Below are 14,164 nucleotides of genomic sequence, written 5' to 3'. Positions count from 1 at the left end.
CAAAAGGAAGGAAATAAAACTCCTGCAACTCATCGTGGGAATTTTCCTGAAACATTAGACTCAAGATAAATTATTAAAAAGCCAACGCTACCAAACACTAAGAGAGTGAGATCCGAACTGAGCTTAGACGGGGAACGGAGGAATTAAAAAAGAAAGTGGCTTTTGTTTTTCTGCAAGATTAAGCAACTTAAAATGTAAACTCAGAAACTAAACTCAAAAAAAAAGAGGCGTAACAATAATCTGTAGAAAACAATAAAGAGATCCAATAAATCCATTATCCATATGTCTTCAACAGTCAAACCTTTGATTGATTATACATTTTTATATATAAATTTCAAATTAAATTAAATTTCCTCTAATTGCACATGAAAATCCGGAATATTATGTCAATGCATGTCAAACACGGTAAGTGAAATTTAGTTAAAACTCACTAAAACAATTAGGAATCGATGGTGTGAACTGCAGTATGAACATTAATACGTCGAATATATACTCTTCAAAGCCTTGTTTGTTGCCGGGACTGAACAGTAAATGTGTCAACGTGTGGTGAGCTAGCAAGATAACGTTAGCTTAAATAGCTAACTGCTAGTTACTAAAACTGTCTGTAATTATCAGTGACAAGTTAACAACAAGCCACTGTTATCTTTTTTTTAACTGTTTAAAGTCTTGTTTGAGGCTGGAGCGAACGGTCCGGTTTCATTGTTTTTTTCGTGGTTGACCACGAAGGGCGCAGCTAAAGCGCTAAAAGCTAAGCGCGGCTAATGCTAAACGTTAGCTTAATTAGCTAACTGCTAGTTACTAAAACTGTCTGTAATTATCAATGACAAATTAACAACAAGCCACTGTTATCCTTTTTTACTGTTTAAAGTCTTGTTTTAGGCTGGAGCGAACGGTCTGGTTGCATTGTTTTTTTCGTGGTTGACCACGAAGGGCGCAACATGTACATGATTTTAGCAGCGCTAAAAGCTAAGCGCGGCTAATGCTAAACGTTAGCTTAATTAGCTAACTGCTAGTTACTAAAACTGTCTGTAATTATCAATGACAAATTAACAACAAGCCACTGTTATCCTTTTTTACTGTTTAAAGTCTTGTTTTAGGCTGGAGCGAACGGTCTGGTTGCATTGTTTTTTTTCGTGGTTGACCACGAAGGGCGCAACATGTACATGATTTTAGCAGCGCTAAAAGCTAAGCGCGGCTAATGCTAAACGTTAGCTTAATTAGCTAACTGCTAGTTACTAAAACTGTCTGTAATTATCAATGACAAATTAACAACAAGCCACTGTTATCCTTTTTTACTGTTTAAAGTCTTGTTTTAGGCTGGAGCGAACGGTCTGGTTGCATTGTTTTTTTCGTGGTTGACCACGAAGGGCGCAACATGTACATGATTTTAGCAGCGCTAAAAGCTAAGCGCGGCTAATGCTAAACGTTAGCTTAATTAGCTAGCTCGGCGGCTAACTCCGCTGCTAACTGTAGACGGGATCATCCCTTTGTAGGACGTGTTTTTAGCAGCGCTAAAAGCTAAGCGCGGCTAATGCTAAAGCGCTATTTCTCCTGTCTTGTCTGTGTGACCGGGACTTTTCTTTCCCTTATTCCTGTTAATGTTAATTTACTTTGTGAATATTTTTTTTGCATGTCCAAGTAAAAAGATGCTGAAGTAGCAGAAGTATGTGAAGTTGGCCGAGGTAGAAGGACAGAAAGTTATTTTTCTTTAGCTTAAAGACTTTGAAAAACAAGTTTAAAAATACACACATGCTGTTTTATAACCTATCCTCACATATCTTGAAAATATTATCCACTTTTAAGGAGCTGAAATTTCCTTTTTTTTAATCAAAAAAATATGCAAATTGATGTTTATCAATATAGTTAATACATTTAATAGTCTTATCTTACTATTTTTTTTTCCAGTTCTTGAGAGATTTTTCCTGCCGCCAGATGCACAAGTCATTTACAAGGACAAAACAGGGACAGAAGTCGATGACGAAATATTCAGCGTCCTTCAGCGATATTCAGTTTTCTTTTTTGGTTGATAATCACATTTCTTTTCTGGCGAGTTTTTCACAGAGAAGTTTGACGGCCATCGTGCATTCAGAGTATTGCGAAGTGAGGAAAGGTGTGATAAACATGTCAGAGCTTAAATGTTTGATATTCAAAGCTCATACAATGTTTCAGATGAAACTTTGTACATTATACCTTCATTTGTGATGTTTTGAACGACTGCAAGGGAGGAAAAATAAATGCTAGTTAAATGATTATATTGATTAGAATCATTTTAAAATACATATTAATTTTAATGCTGTTTCAGTGTTGATAGCTTAACCCTTTAGGGAGTTAAATGGACACTAACCAAATAATAAAAATTTAACTCTGAGCAGTGTTACTCGTCCAATCGCTTAGTGTTAATTTAACTGAGTGTGGAGCTTTATAAACCCTCAAAAAGTGTTGAAATCAACTCTGTGGGAGTTAATTCAACACTGGTACTTTTTGCTGTGTATATTTATAAACAGCACGAGGCTGAATTTAATATAAAACACATATAATACGCAGCCCTTCAGTTAAAATTGTTCAAATATCAAGAATTAGTAGATTTCATTAAAAAAAAAAGTTACCAATCAACATTAAAAAAAAAAGATTTGAAAAAAAATGGAAGACGAATCCAAATCAAAACGTCAATTTAAAAGAATGATTGATGCCAGAATGTTAAGGAAAAATAATGAAGCGTGTTAGTTTGATTGTTATAAAGTTTGTGTCGTCATGAAACAAACATTTAATCTTTTGTATCTTGGGAACTAAAATGGAAACATTTTATTTTCCTCATTATTCTGCTGCTTATTATGTTGTTTTTTAATTTAAGTTCTTTGTAAACTGATTCTTGGGGTTTATTAGATGAATTATACTGAATTATTCAGCTTTAATCATTAATGAAATGAAGAACAACAGCAAACGAACGCCCAGTCTGAACACTTTAATGTGAACACAGGAGATCAATACAAGTAGCAAACACTGAGTCTCGCCCAACATCTGTCACATACTTTGACGGAGTGTATAAAAAGGAAGGTTTGCGTACGGCCGGATGTTTTTTCCACCGTCAGCGTCTCTAGACCTGGAGCTCCGGGTCCGAGTCCGCGGTCGTACAGAGTCCGGAGGCACAGTCAGGCAGCGGTCGTCTTTAAACTACACGACACCGGGAAGCCATTACACTTAGAGTTGAATCATCTTTTACAAAAAGTTAATTTCAGACATTTTCTTTTTTTTTTAAGACAAAAATACTGAAAAGGGAGGAAGGTGTGAAGAGACGTGATGTGATGGACAAACTGCTGCATGTAATGGCTTTTTACACAAAAAAAAAAATAATAATAAAGAGGCTCACATGAATGAAAATATATGTAATCTGAAGGCAAATGGCTCAACTAGGAATCCTTTATTTTTCTTTTTATCTAACGGTTATTACGTTAAGGCCACGTGGCAGCTAAAAAAAAAAAAAAAACCCTGATCAGGAGAGGATGAACCACAGCTCGGAGGTAATCGTGACCTCCTGTTCTCTCAGCAGTTTGTAGGGAGGAAGAGGAGGAGGAGGAGGAGGAGGAGGAGGAGGAGGAGGTCGGCTCCGGACCCGTCTGCTGAGAGGCTTCAGGAGGCTTCATTCAGCTCGACCGCTTCCTGTACAGCGCTTTCAAGGCAGATCACGGTAATCGTACAAAAACAATCACGAGAGAGAGAAAGATAGAGGAATGAGAAGAAGAAGAAGAAGAAGAAGAAGAAGAAGAAGAAGAAGAAGAAGCGTCTGGATTGTGCAACTTGTTTGCTTTCTCAGTTATTTTTATATAATTTTCACTTTTGAATATCTGAAAAAAGGGGCAAACAAGTTGAGAGGAATGATTGGAATTCAGAGGATATAAGAGAAACTGCAAAGAGCGTTGGTTGGGAAGGAGGGAGGGAGGGAGGGAGGGATGGACGGAGAGAGCAGAAGCTGGAAGAGAAATCATGGAATGAAAGGAGGAGGAGGAGGAGGAGGAGGAATCAGTCTTTCCAATCCTTCTTGATAGTGAGGCTCCAGTCCCAGGAGAGGTGGTCGTGTTTGTCGTCGTCGGTGAACTTGGACTTGAGGTTGTAGGTGCCGCGGGCCAGCATCCCTTTGGGAGACTCCTCCAGGGGGGTGAGGAACTCGTACTCCTCGCTCGGTCTGGGGCCGTAGCTCCCGACCATGTAGTCCGACTTATCCACTGGACAGAGATAAAGAAAAGAAAAGAAAAAAGATGGAGGACGGGTTAGAACTTCTACACCTGAGCTACAGGAAGACGGAGGTAAAAGAAACACAGACTTCCTGGTTCTTCTTCTTCTACTCCATCAATTCAGGACCAACTAACACTTAGAGTCCTCCTCCTGTAAATCTAACTGATTTCTTCTACTGAATTAGTTTGTGATCAGACACCAACTCCCTCCTTCCTCCTTTTCCACTTGCATCATCCCTTTCTTCTTCTACATTTTCCTCATTTTCCCATCTCATCTCCTCCTCACTGACCTCCCTCCCCTCCTCCTTCTACATTTTACTTCTAACCTCATCCTCCTCTGTGATCTCCTCTTCATTCCTCCTCCTCCTCCTCCTCCTGTTTCTAACAGATTTGACCAATGACTCCTGGAAACATCTTATTCTTCTTCTTCTACCGAATTAACTTGTGATCAGACACCAACTCCTTCCTCCTTTTCCACTTGCATCATCTCTTTCTTCTTCTACATTTTCCTCTCATTTCCCCATCTCATCTCCTCCCGTCATCTCCTCCTCCTCCTCCTCCTCACTGACCTCCCTCCCCTCCTCCTCCTCCTCATACACTTCACTTCTAACCTCTTCCTCCTCCTCCATCTTCTATTTCTTGTCTTTCTCCACCTCCTCCTTCCCCTTAGACCTTTACTTATAACCCCTTGTTTCCCTCCTCTTCTCTCCTTTTACCTCCTCCTCCTCCTCCTTTTATCTGGTCTCCATGGAAACGGTTCAGACTTTAGACGTTTACCTTTCACTCCTTTCCTGAAGGTCTGCTGGGTGTACTTCAGGCCTGACACGATGTCCTTGTTGACCTGGAAAAAAAAAAAACGACATGAGTTTCACCACATCCGCCTCAACACAACGTTTTCACTGTTTCAACGTTTTAACTCTCTCACCTTGAAGTTGATCTTTATTCTGTATTCGACGCCCTCCTTCAGAACAAACGGGTTCTTCTTGAAGTTCTCCAGATCTCCTGGAACACGGAAAAAGTACCAGATCAGAGTTCAGCGTTTTAGAAAAAGGTCTTTTTATTTAGGGAATAAACTTAATGATTAATGAACTTTTCATGAACACATCTCAGCTTCCAGATGCTGATCCAGGGCAGGTGAAACAACGACATCAAATACGTGCCCTCATATAAAAGCCACGATAATAGATAAATGGATAAATAAAAGACAGAAGTTTACACTATTTACAAGTATAAAGGTAAAAGGTAAATCAGTCCACACAGACGCTAACGAGAGCATCCAAAGAAATGAAAACACATAGAATTTAATACTGATTAAGAGAAAAAAGTTAAAAACAAGGAAGTCTACATCATTTTACCCAGTATATTTATCCATAAACTCTCAAATTTATCTATTTATTTACTTTGAACGTTCATTTTTAACCAACTCCTTGTGATTGCTTCCTCACCAGCGAGAAGGAGAACGTTATATATTTATTTACTCTCAGACTTTAAGGGGATTCCTGTTTGAGTCTGTGTTTAATGTGTTTAATTGTTCGTTTTGTGCGTAGACGTCCGGCCACGCAGAGATATTTCTTTCTCTCTGTATGAGCTGAAACACGCCTCATAACGAAACACAGATGTCGGCGCTCGTGCTCTGAGGTATTTCAGGCTGGTACAGGTTCTTCTTGCCGCCCTGCAGTGACCGCGCCGACCACCAGGTGGAGCACAGCCCTGCAGGAAACGTCTCATTAACCCACTCCCACAGAGTCGTGTCGTTACCGCTGAGCCGACTAATGACCCAGCAGCTCGTTTGCCCTGTAATTGCACAGAGATCCCGGTCGTACTCACCCTGCAGGTCCAGGACCAGAGGATGTGGAGCCGTCTCGCACATCAGAGTCATTCGCGTCACCTGGACGTTGGGAGCGGTGGGATCTGGGGCAGAGGAAGAGAATCTTATCAGGGTTTTATGTTTCAGTAAGAAATACTTCCTCTGTTACACCATCATCAGCCTGAATAAATAAAAAAAAATAAAACTTCCTCTAGTGTATATTACTCTTTAGTTCCTGTTTATAATTCACTTAATTTAACGCATAAATCCATCTGTGCCAGTCACACACCACGTTATTTATGCTGCCTGCACTTTTCTGGTTAGATGCTAAACTGCACATGTGCAATGACAACATCATCTAATTTAACTCCAACCTCTGTTTAATAAATAGAAGTTGTTGGTTTTTTTTAGGTGTTGCTCCAATCAGCGTTTAAGCAACAGATTATAGGAAGAGCTATTCTGAAATAAAAAGCAGAACTAACACGGCTCTGTTTTCCCCTGGAATAAACTATTTTTTCAAATGTGCACAGAACAGGTTTGCTAATAAATTAAATTACACTGAAACCACTAAAAGAAATTCCAGGAAGGAACGAGAACAGGCTGATGCATTTGTTCCTTCTACTTTCAGCTCTGCAGCTCTGATAAGAGACGACAGGTAGATCGTCACAAACGAGAACGTGCATCCGAACATCGGGTCAGAACCGAATCCCGGTAGCGCTGTAGCTGATTAGCTCGCCGCTAACCTGCGACGGGGGCTGCGTTCCCCAGCAGCGCCTCCTTGTACTTGCGCAGACTCTCGTCGTCCTTGTCCAGCTCCTGGATCTCCTGCAGGCTCTTCTGGGCCGGGGGCTTGTAGTTGACGTTGCTCTCGCTCTCGTCGTTGGCCGCCGCGATCTCCGCCAGCTGCTCTGGAGTCAGGTCCTGCTCTGCCATGGTGTGCTAATCAGAGCGAGGAGGGAAGGGACTGGTTAGACAACAGGAAGGACACGAGGACTGATGGCAAACGGCGCAACACTTCCTCCTTTTCTTTAATGAAATCTACACATGAAGCAAAGCAGCGCTCGGTTGTCAGACGTCCGGGTGCTGCAGAACGACCAGTATTATTATTATTATTATTATTATTATTATTATTATTATTATTGAATCCTCGTCCAGACGCAGAAACAAACACGAGGAAACTGCAGCAAAACCTGTAGCTTAATGAAACAAGACGAAGCTTCACTTCTCTCTATGCGAAAACAACACATTTTTCACAATGAACCTCTGTGGAGCACGGCGTTGGCAGCATCATGCATCATTCATTTAACCTCCTGGAGGAAAACCAAGCATTTGTTTGGAAGATATTAAGGTATTTAGGATAAGCAGGACACAAGGAGAGTCGTTTTTTAAAGGAAATTACACTTTAAGTCGCGTATGAGAACCAAAGTGTGAAAGTGGACGACTTGTTCATTTGTTAAATGGGTCTAAATGAAGCAGAATAAGCTGCCGCAAACCTAAAACAGAATGTCCACATACGAGGACGCTGAGTCTTAGGAGGTTAATAATAATAACAACCCAAGACTCAAAACTATTTAAATTTCGACTAGAAGTAATGACTGGTTGCAGAGGTTTTTGCGGCGTCTCCGCAACATTCTCATCTTTCACGTGCGTCTGCTTCTGTCAAACTATTTAAATCCAATCAGCTCTCAGCTTTCACAATAATCGGCTCGAATCAAGGGGGGAAAACCAGAAACCAGCCGCACGAGATGGAGCGAGATTTCTAAAACCAGAGGACACACAGCATCTAAACCGAGATCGATGAGCTGGTGACTGCAGGACCCAGACGAGTCAAAAACGAAAGCAGCGAGATAAAGAGAAACGTGACTCTGCAGGACAAGAATGACTAAGAAGAGTGAACTCTATGCAGATAAAGGTGAATGTTCTGGAGAGGACGAGTTCACGGCTGGTTTCTGTGCAGCCTGAAGGCTAAAAATCCACAAAGGTGCATCTAATAAATACTTAAATCACTTACGCTTTCGCAAAGATCTGCTCTAATCAGACAGTTTGAGGAGTTTGTGTAGGAGAGTTGAATTTGTTTGAAACTGGACGACTATTAAAATCCTGTGCACAGAAATCACGCCTCATGACGAAATCCCAACAATGTGTTTTCAGTGCGTATTAGCAGAAATGCGCCGGTTACATCAGGACAAATAAAGCTGCAACATCTGGAGCTCATGTGTCGGCCTTTAAGAAGCAGATCAACACCTGGCAGAGGCGACTCTCACAACACTAGAGTCTGTTTTTCTTTACTGGTTCGAGAAAACTAGAGGCGATAATGTTGTTGTTGTTGCAGAAAGAGAAATAATTAATTTCCTAGAATCTTCCTAGAAGAGAAGCCGGAGAGGAACGTCAACAAACAGCAGAGAGTTTCTGAAACATTCCTCCTCCAACGTCCAACGCCTCCTTCGAGTCATTTTGAAATTGTGCGTGTCGAAAGAACTTCCTGCACGAACCAAGCGAGCGCCGTGAGAAATGCGATCGAATCGATTGTGCGGATCATGTGAAAAGAGGAAGAGCACAACCTGCAGCCTGCTGTCAAATCAGAAAAACGCACACACGAGGACGAGGATGTGGAGGAAAAAAACGTAATGTCACTAAATCACACCCATGCAAACACAAAACCGCTCTTTCCTCCTTTGTGTTCAGTCGGGTTTGAGCCAAGCAGGAAGTGAACACACAACAGAGTTTATTTTTTTTGTCCTTTTCCCTTCATAGGGCCTCGAATAAATTCCTTTCCCGCTCAGCTGTGAGAAGCAGGAGAAGCAGATAACAAACGCAGAGATGCCGTCAACCTGCTTCTTCCGAGTATCAAGGAACAGGTTGTTCTTCTCACTTCCTCCTCCTCAGCGCATCAAAACCCCCGGTCGCTCTGCAGGAAGTGCTCAGTCAAACGAGACCGAGACGTTTCTGGGGCTGGAGGCTCATTTAAAAAAAAAAGAAAGAAGAAAAAAGAAGAAGAAGAAGAATGCAACGTTCGAGTTCGAGCTTGCCCCCCGTTTCCTTCCCGCCACTCGCAGAAGTGAATATTTGTGCCATTCTGAGAAGAGTTGTGGTATTTTACGGAGAAGATGGGTGAAAGTCAGACGCCGTCGTTCGAAAACACAGAATATAAACACGTCTACGAACACAATTCATCAATAATCAAAGAGGTTGAGCGTTAGTAGCTGCAAAGAATAATGATACAATTTAAACCGGTGAGATCTTTAAAAATTAATCAGGAATGGAAACAAACGCTGGAGCCTCTAGTGGACGTTAGAGGAACTGCACTCGTTGGCTCTTTCAAGTTCATGATTAACTTTCATTGGGTCATATGTGGGACAGCAGGAGTTTCATGTACAAGAGGCAATACGCACACAACACCTTATCTCTTTAACCGGCTGCCAACTTTGATTACTCAAGAGCAGAGTCTTGGCTTCCAAAAGAGACCAGGATCATGCATGAGCTCCGAAATGTTCAATTTACTTTGGCCATGTCCTAAATAGGAGTTTTTGTTTTTTTAGCAGAAAAGCCTGGAATGATAAGAGGTTGAAATGTTGCCAACATGTCATTTAAGAAACCAACTGGAAAGTCTTACAACCAACAACTCAACATTTACCGGAGTATTGTTACGACCGAGACTCCAGAAAAACTTTCCCACAAAAAGATATGAAAAACTATTAAACCTCTACTACTTTAAAAGACGTTTCTCTGGGTCTTAATGATCCGACTCCATATCCTGTTTTTAGCAGCATTTATTTTAGTGCTTCACGTTCCCAGAGGAGAGACCCCAGAACAAATTCCTCAGCTCACAAAAAAAACAGCTAGAAGGACGTTTCCCGGGTGAAATAATTCGACGTGAGTTCATTTCTATGTTGTTTCTTGGCTTGTTGTGCACAGATTCCTCCCAAATCAACCATTACACTCGGTGAATTTAAGGCCCACGAGCTCCTTTAAAATGAGATTAGCTTGAACAATGCTGACACCACCTCCTCCCTCACAATGACTTTTTTCTCTCCTCGCCCCCCTAAAACAATGCGGCTAAGAGGCTACATGCTAACGTTGACAGGAAGAGGCCCCCGTGTGTCGTTGGTCCGAGCTGCTGCTGGGAAATCAACGCTGAGGTCGTGAGATCCTGCAAACAGGCGCTGGATGTGCAGCTCAGCGCTCTGCAGGAGGATAATCCGTCGGCTAATTTACAAACACGCCCGGGATTTTCGCCGCGGCCCGAGCTTCGGATTTCCCGTTCCTTAGCAACGTCACCGGGGGAAAGACGATTAAATAAAGAAAAAAAGTGGGATTACGGCCTGAGGTTGGGCTGGAAGGAGGAGGCATTAAGGGGAAAGTGTCGCTGGTGACGAAGCGAGTCTCTTAATGAGTCAAGATACTGACGAGAAGTTATTTTAGATCCTGTAGGTGAATCTATTCTGACACAACTAAAACCGCCCTTTATTCATCCAACTCATGAGTCGCTGAGAGAAATACTTTAATATCTGTGAATGACTTTATTTAATCAAGATGAAATCGATATTATTTTAAAAGATTTGCCTCAATAGAGTAAATCTGATCAGGGCTGGATGTTGCTGCCGACTTCCTGATTCAATTTCATCCAGTAGAAATTCATTCGGGAATATTTCAAGTTTTACTTCACGTCGAAGTTTGTGGCACCTTAATCTTCTCCCTCTGTTTTCCTTTCATGAGCCTTTGCATTGAGTTTAACTTCTCTGGCGTCACACCTTGTTTAAAACCCAAACATGCATCACGCTGACAAGTGGCTGCATTATGTGAGGATATCTATGTAAACATGATGCAAAAGATGCCACCGTGCAGGCGGCTCAATAAAATAAAAGGTCAGCGGCAATTAATTAGAGCTCGGTTAAAAAAAAAAAAAAAAATTAGATAAACATTTCCTGCACGACATTTCCTGCACACTCTCACTGCAGAAACAAAACGTGAGAGAAGCTCCATCTCTGCAGCATCAGGACGAATTTAAGAGACGCCACAAACCAGGAAATCAGTCGAAAACCTCCAATAATACAAATTATTGATCCAAATGTCAGAGCCGACTACATCAGCGTGTAGCAGCTTTAGTTTGCAAATGTAAAGGAGCCAAACACGACTTATAACTCACGCCCTGAGTCACTGCAGCGCAGAACAAAGTGCAGAGCATCACTGTGACATTTAGCTCCAGATCCTTCACAGATTTACAGCCGCTTTCCTCTTTCATGCCGAACACTTTTGACATATGCTGATTCTTAAAAACCTCTTTGGCCTGCATCAAATATCCTGGCAGTAAATCACCCGAGTATCTGCAAACAGTCAAATTAAATACTGCACCAAACTCAATATGCACACGTCTGGACAAATATTAGCATGCTTATTTGGTTAAATATTTCTTAGTGGATGCTTTTAAAATAAAAATAATCTAACCAGGATGCCTTGCACGTCAGGCTGCAGCTTTTTGTCTGTCAAGAAACTGCTGCAAACTTCCTTTTTCAGGCAAGAGCTCGATGATTCACATCCTTTAGCGCGCTAAAAACCACAGCCCTGCAGAAAAGATGAAGCTCGGCTCACCTTGTAAAAAAAGATAACGATGCTAAGCTAATCGTTTAAAAAAACTTAAACAAATAAAAGGTGCTGTGACGGTATGAGTGCAGGCTGGTTTGGTTAGATGTGAAGCCAGGAGATAGACATCAGGTTCAGGCTTTAGGGTCTTGACATACCAGAGCTTTGAGGAAGTGCTGCAGCCTCAGCAGAGCTGATGCAACGTACAGGAACCCGGCCTTAAGAGGAATAGGCGAGGGGTTCGAACACTCAGAGAGAATGGGCGTGATTAAAAAAAGACAAAGTCTGTCTGCAGGGTGTTCGCAAGAAAATCTTTCCATCTCTCAGAGAGAGAGCGAGAGATAAAGAAAGAAACCGACTCTATCCCAGGAAGGACGGCGGCAAATAGGAAGCTTTTAAAAATAGCCGGTGAAAAAATCCTGCAGGAAGCTGCGAGTGAATGGGTCGGACAAGGTGCCAGCTGAAAGGTCAGGGCTTCGTCCCGGGCTCCTCGGGGGCCTCAGGGCCTCCAGGAACATGCCCAGATTCAAGCTGCCTCCTCGGGCAACGTTGCTCCGAAACAAAGCGGGTTTTCTTCTATTCGACGCTGTCAAACGCTCACGAAGCAGCAACATGAGAGCTGAGATATTTAACAGCTTAAAAGTGGAGGAATTCTTCGCTGTGTGTGTGTGTGTGTGAGGAGGAACCAGTCCTCTTTGTGTTAAAAAACTCTCACAGGAAACAGACGAAAAGCAACTAACAAACTGTTCTTACTTCACAGTAAAATCTAAAGATGATTTGTTTTAAAGGTTTTGACCCTTGACTGACATCCTGCCACTTAAAACTGGAAAAAACAACAAAAAAAAGAAAGTAAATTTGTTGCTTTTTTACAGTTTAATTCGACATCTGTCTCAAGAAAACCTGCAGAATGAGACATCCGGCCGCTGCAAGGTTGCACATTTCCAGGTTTGAAGCGTATGATCAGGAGGCAGAAGAAAATTCCTCCATGAATCATCACATGCACAGACAGAAAAAAAAGGTTTTTAATGAGGACTGTACAAACATTAACCATCACAGAGAAGAGACTGGGTCTGTGATATCTCCTCCTGCACTTGTCTGTGGAAGGACTTCAAATAAGAAAAAAAAAAGTCAAAATGGAGGCTGCTTTTTTTTTTTTAGGTGTGTGCAAATTAAAAGAGAAGTTCCAGGAAGTGGCAGAAAACGTTCCTCCTGCACCACATGACATGGCCGGACACCCTCCTTAATAAAACTACGAGACTGGTGTGAATTCACTTTTTCTTCTTTTTTAAAGTTTCTCCTGGTTAATTCATTAGCTCAGTGTGTGTGGGGCTCATTAAAAAACAGTGGGTGACATTTTGGGTTTAGCTCACGGCTTCTAGCTCAGGTCAAGACACAACACCCGGAAATCAACCACCAGACACTCACTCTGCACTCGTTAAAAAGCGGCAAACGTGAAAATTAATCACTAGTTAACACTAAACAACTAACGAGGTTAATTTTAACCAAAGTAAAGCAAGAAAGTCCGGATACGGGAATTCGCTTTTGCGTTAACAAATTTCTCCTTTGACAAATTCACGGTAAATTAGCCGCTACTTTCCGCTACCAAGCGGCGATAAAAGCTTTTCTAACCCCTTCGCGGATGCTAACGGGTTGTGTTTAGTGGCTTATAAGTGAGTTTTTTGAAGTTTTAAGAAGAGTTTTGTCCGTTCTTACCGCTGTGCTGCTGCTCGGATCGGACAGTCTCCTCTGAATGGGAGTAACTGAAGCGAAGCAGGAAAATCTGAGACCAAACGCCGCGCGCATGCGCACAACGCTCCCGGACTCGCTGACATGCGCACAACGCTCGTAGTCTGCCTGACATGCGCACAACGCTCCTGGTCCGCCGCCTTGGTTAGAATTTACGTAACATGAGTTCAAGTCTAGTAATCGACACGTGAAGAAATAAAAGAATATTACTAATAATAAAAACGGACAAAACTTTTCTTAAAACTCATTAAATATAATATAATAATAATAATAAATAAAAACCTGAGTAAAGTGTAGCATTTCATACCGTTAGCCTAATAGCACAGCTGCCTAAATCATATATTTGAACGTTTTCACAAAACAATAAGGCAACAAATGACTTAGACAGTTAGGCTAACGACATATTTCACTTATTTTATCTTTACCTGTGGTTCTTAAACGTGCTTGTTATGTACAACTATCAAACAATTCCCCTTGTGAGTGAATAAAGTCTAATTATTGTTTGTTGATCCAAGATTTATTATTCACTTTTCCTGAAACTATAAATGCAATAAATATTTTATATTTAAGCATCTACCACTTAAATGCAAAACCTGAGAGTAATAAAGTATGTCAGAGATCAGAGGAATCAGTTTATCATTTTATATATTTGCCTCTCCATCCTGAAATGAGACCACATCGCTGATAAGGCTGCAAACAAAAGTTGCGCCTCGGTTGTAAAAATCAGTACCGGAACATGTTAGGTTGAACCTGATAGGCTGCAGCACGTGTGGGCATGCAGGAAATACTTCCTTTAATGGTT

At 41.5% G+C, this 14,164-nt stretch overlaps 1 protein-coding gene across 1 annotated transcript; it reads right to left on the bottom strand.

Annotated features, from left to right (window-relative positions):
• Positions 1-2,947: 2,947 nt before the first annotated feature.
• arhgdia (Rho GDP dissociation inhibitor (GDI) alpha) lies at positions 2,948-13,451 on the bottom strand. Its single transcript, XM_047572134.1, has 6 exons — positions 13,330-13,451; positions 6,780-6,975; positions 6,057-6,140; positions 5,155-5,231; positions 5,007-5,070; positions 2,948-4,220 (listed from the first exon to the last, which is right to left on the bottom strand). Exons 1-6 carry the CDS (start codon positions 13,417-13,419, stop codon positions 4,018-4,020), a joined length of 714 nt encoding a protein of 237 aa, XP_047428090.1. The 5' UTR covers positions 13,420-13,451; the 3' UTR covers positions 2,948-4,017.
• Positions 13,452-14,164: the final 713 nt, after the last annotated feature.

Source organism: Mugil cephalus, chromosome 20 (genome assembly GCF_022458985.1).
Source record: "Mugil cephalus isolate CIBA_MC_2020 chromosome 20, CIBA_Mcephalus_1.1, whole genome shotgun sequence".
Classification (NCBI taxonomy): Eukaryota; Metazoa; Chordata; class Actinopteri; order Mugiliformes; family Mugilidae; genus Mugil; species Mugil cephalus.
This window is presented reverse-complemented; position numbering and strand designations above follow the sequence as displayed.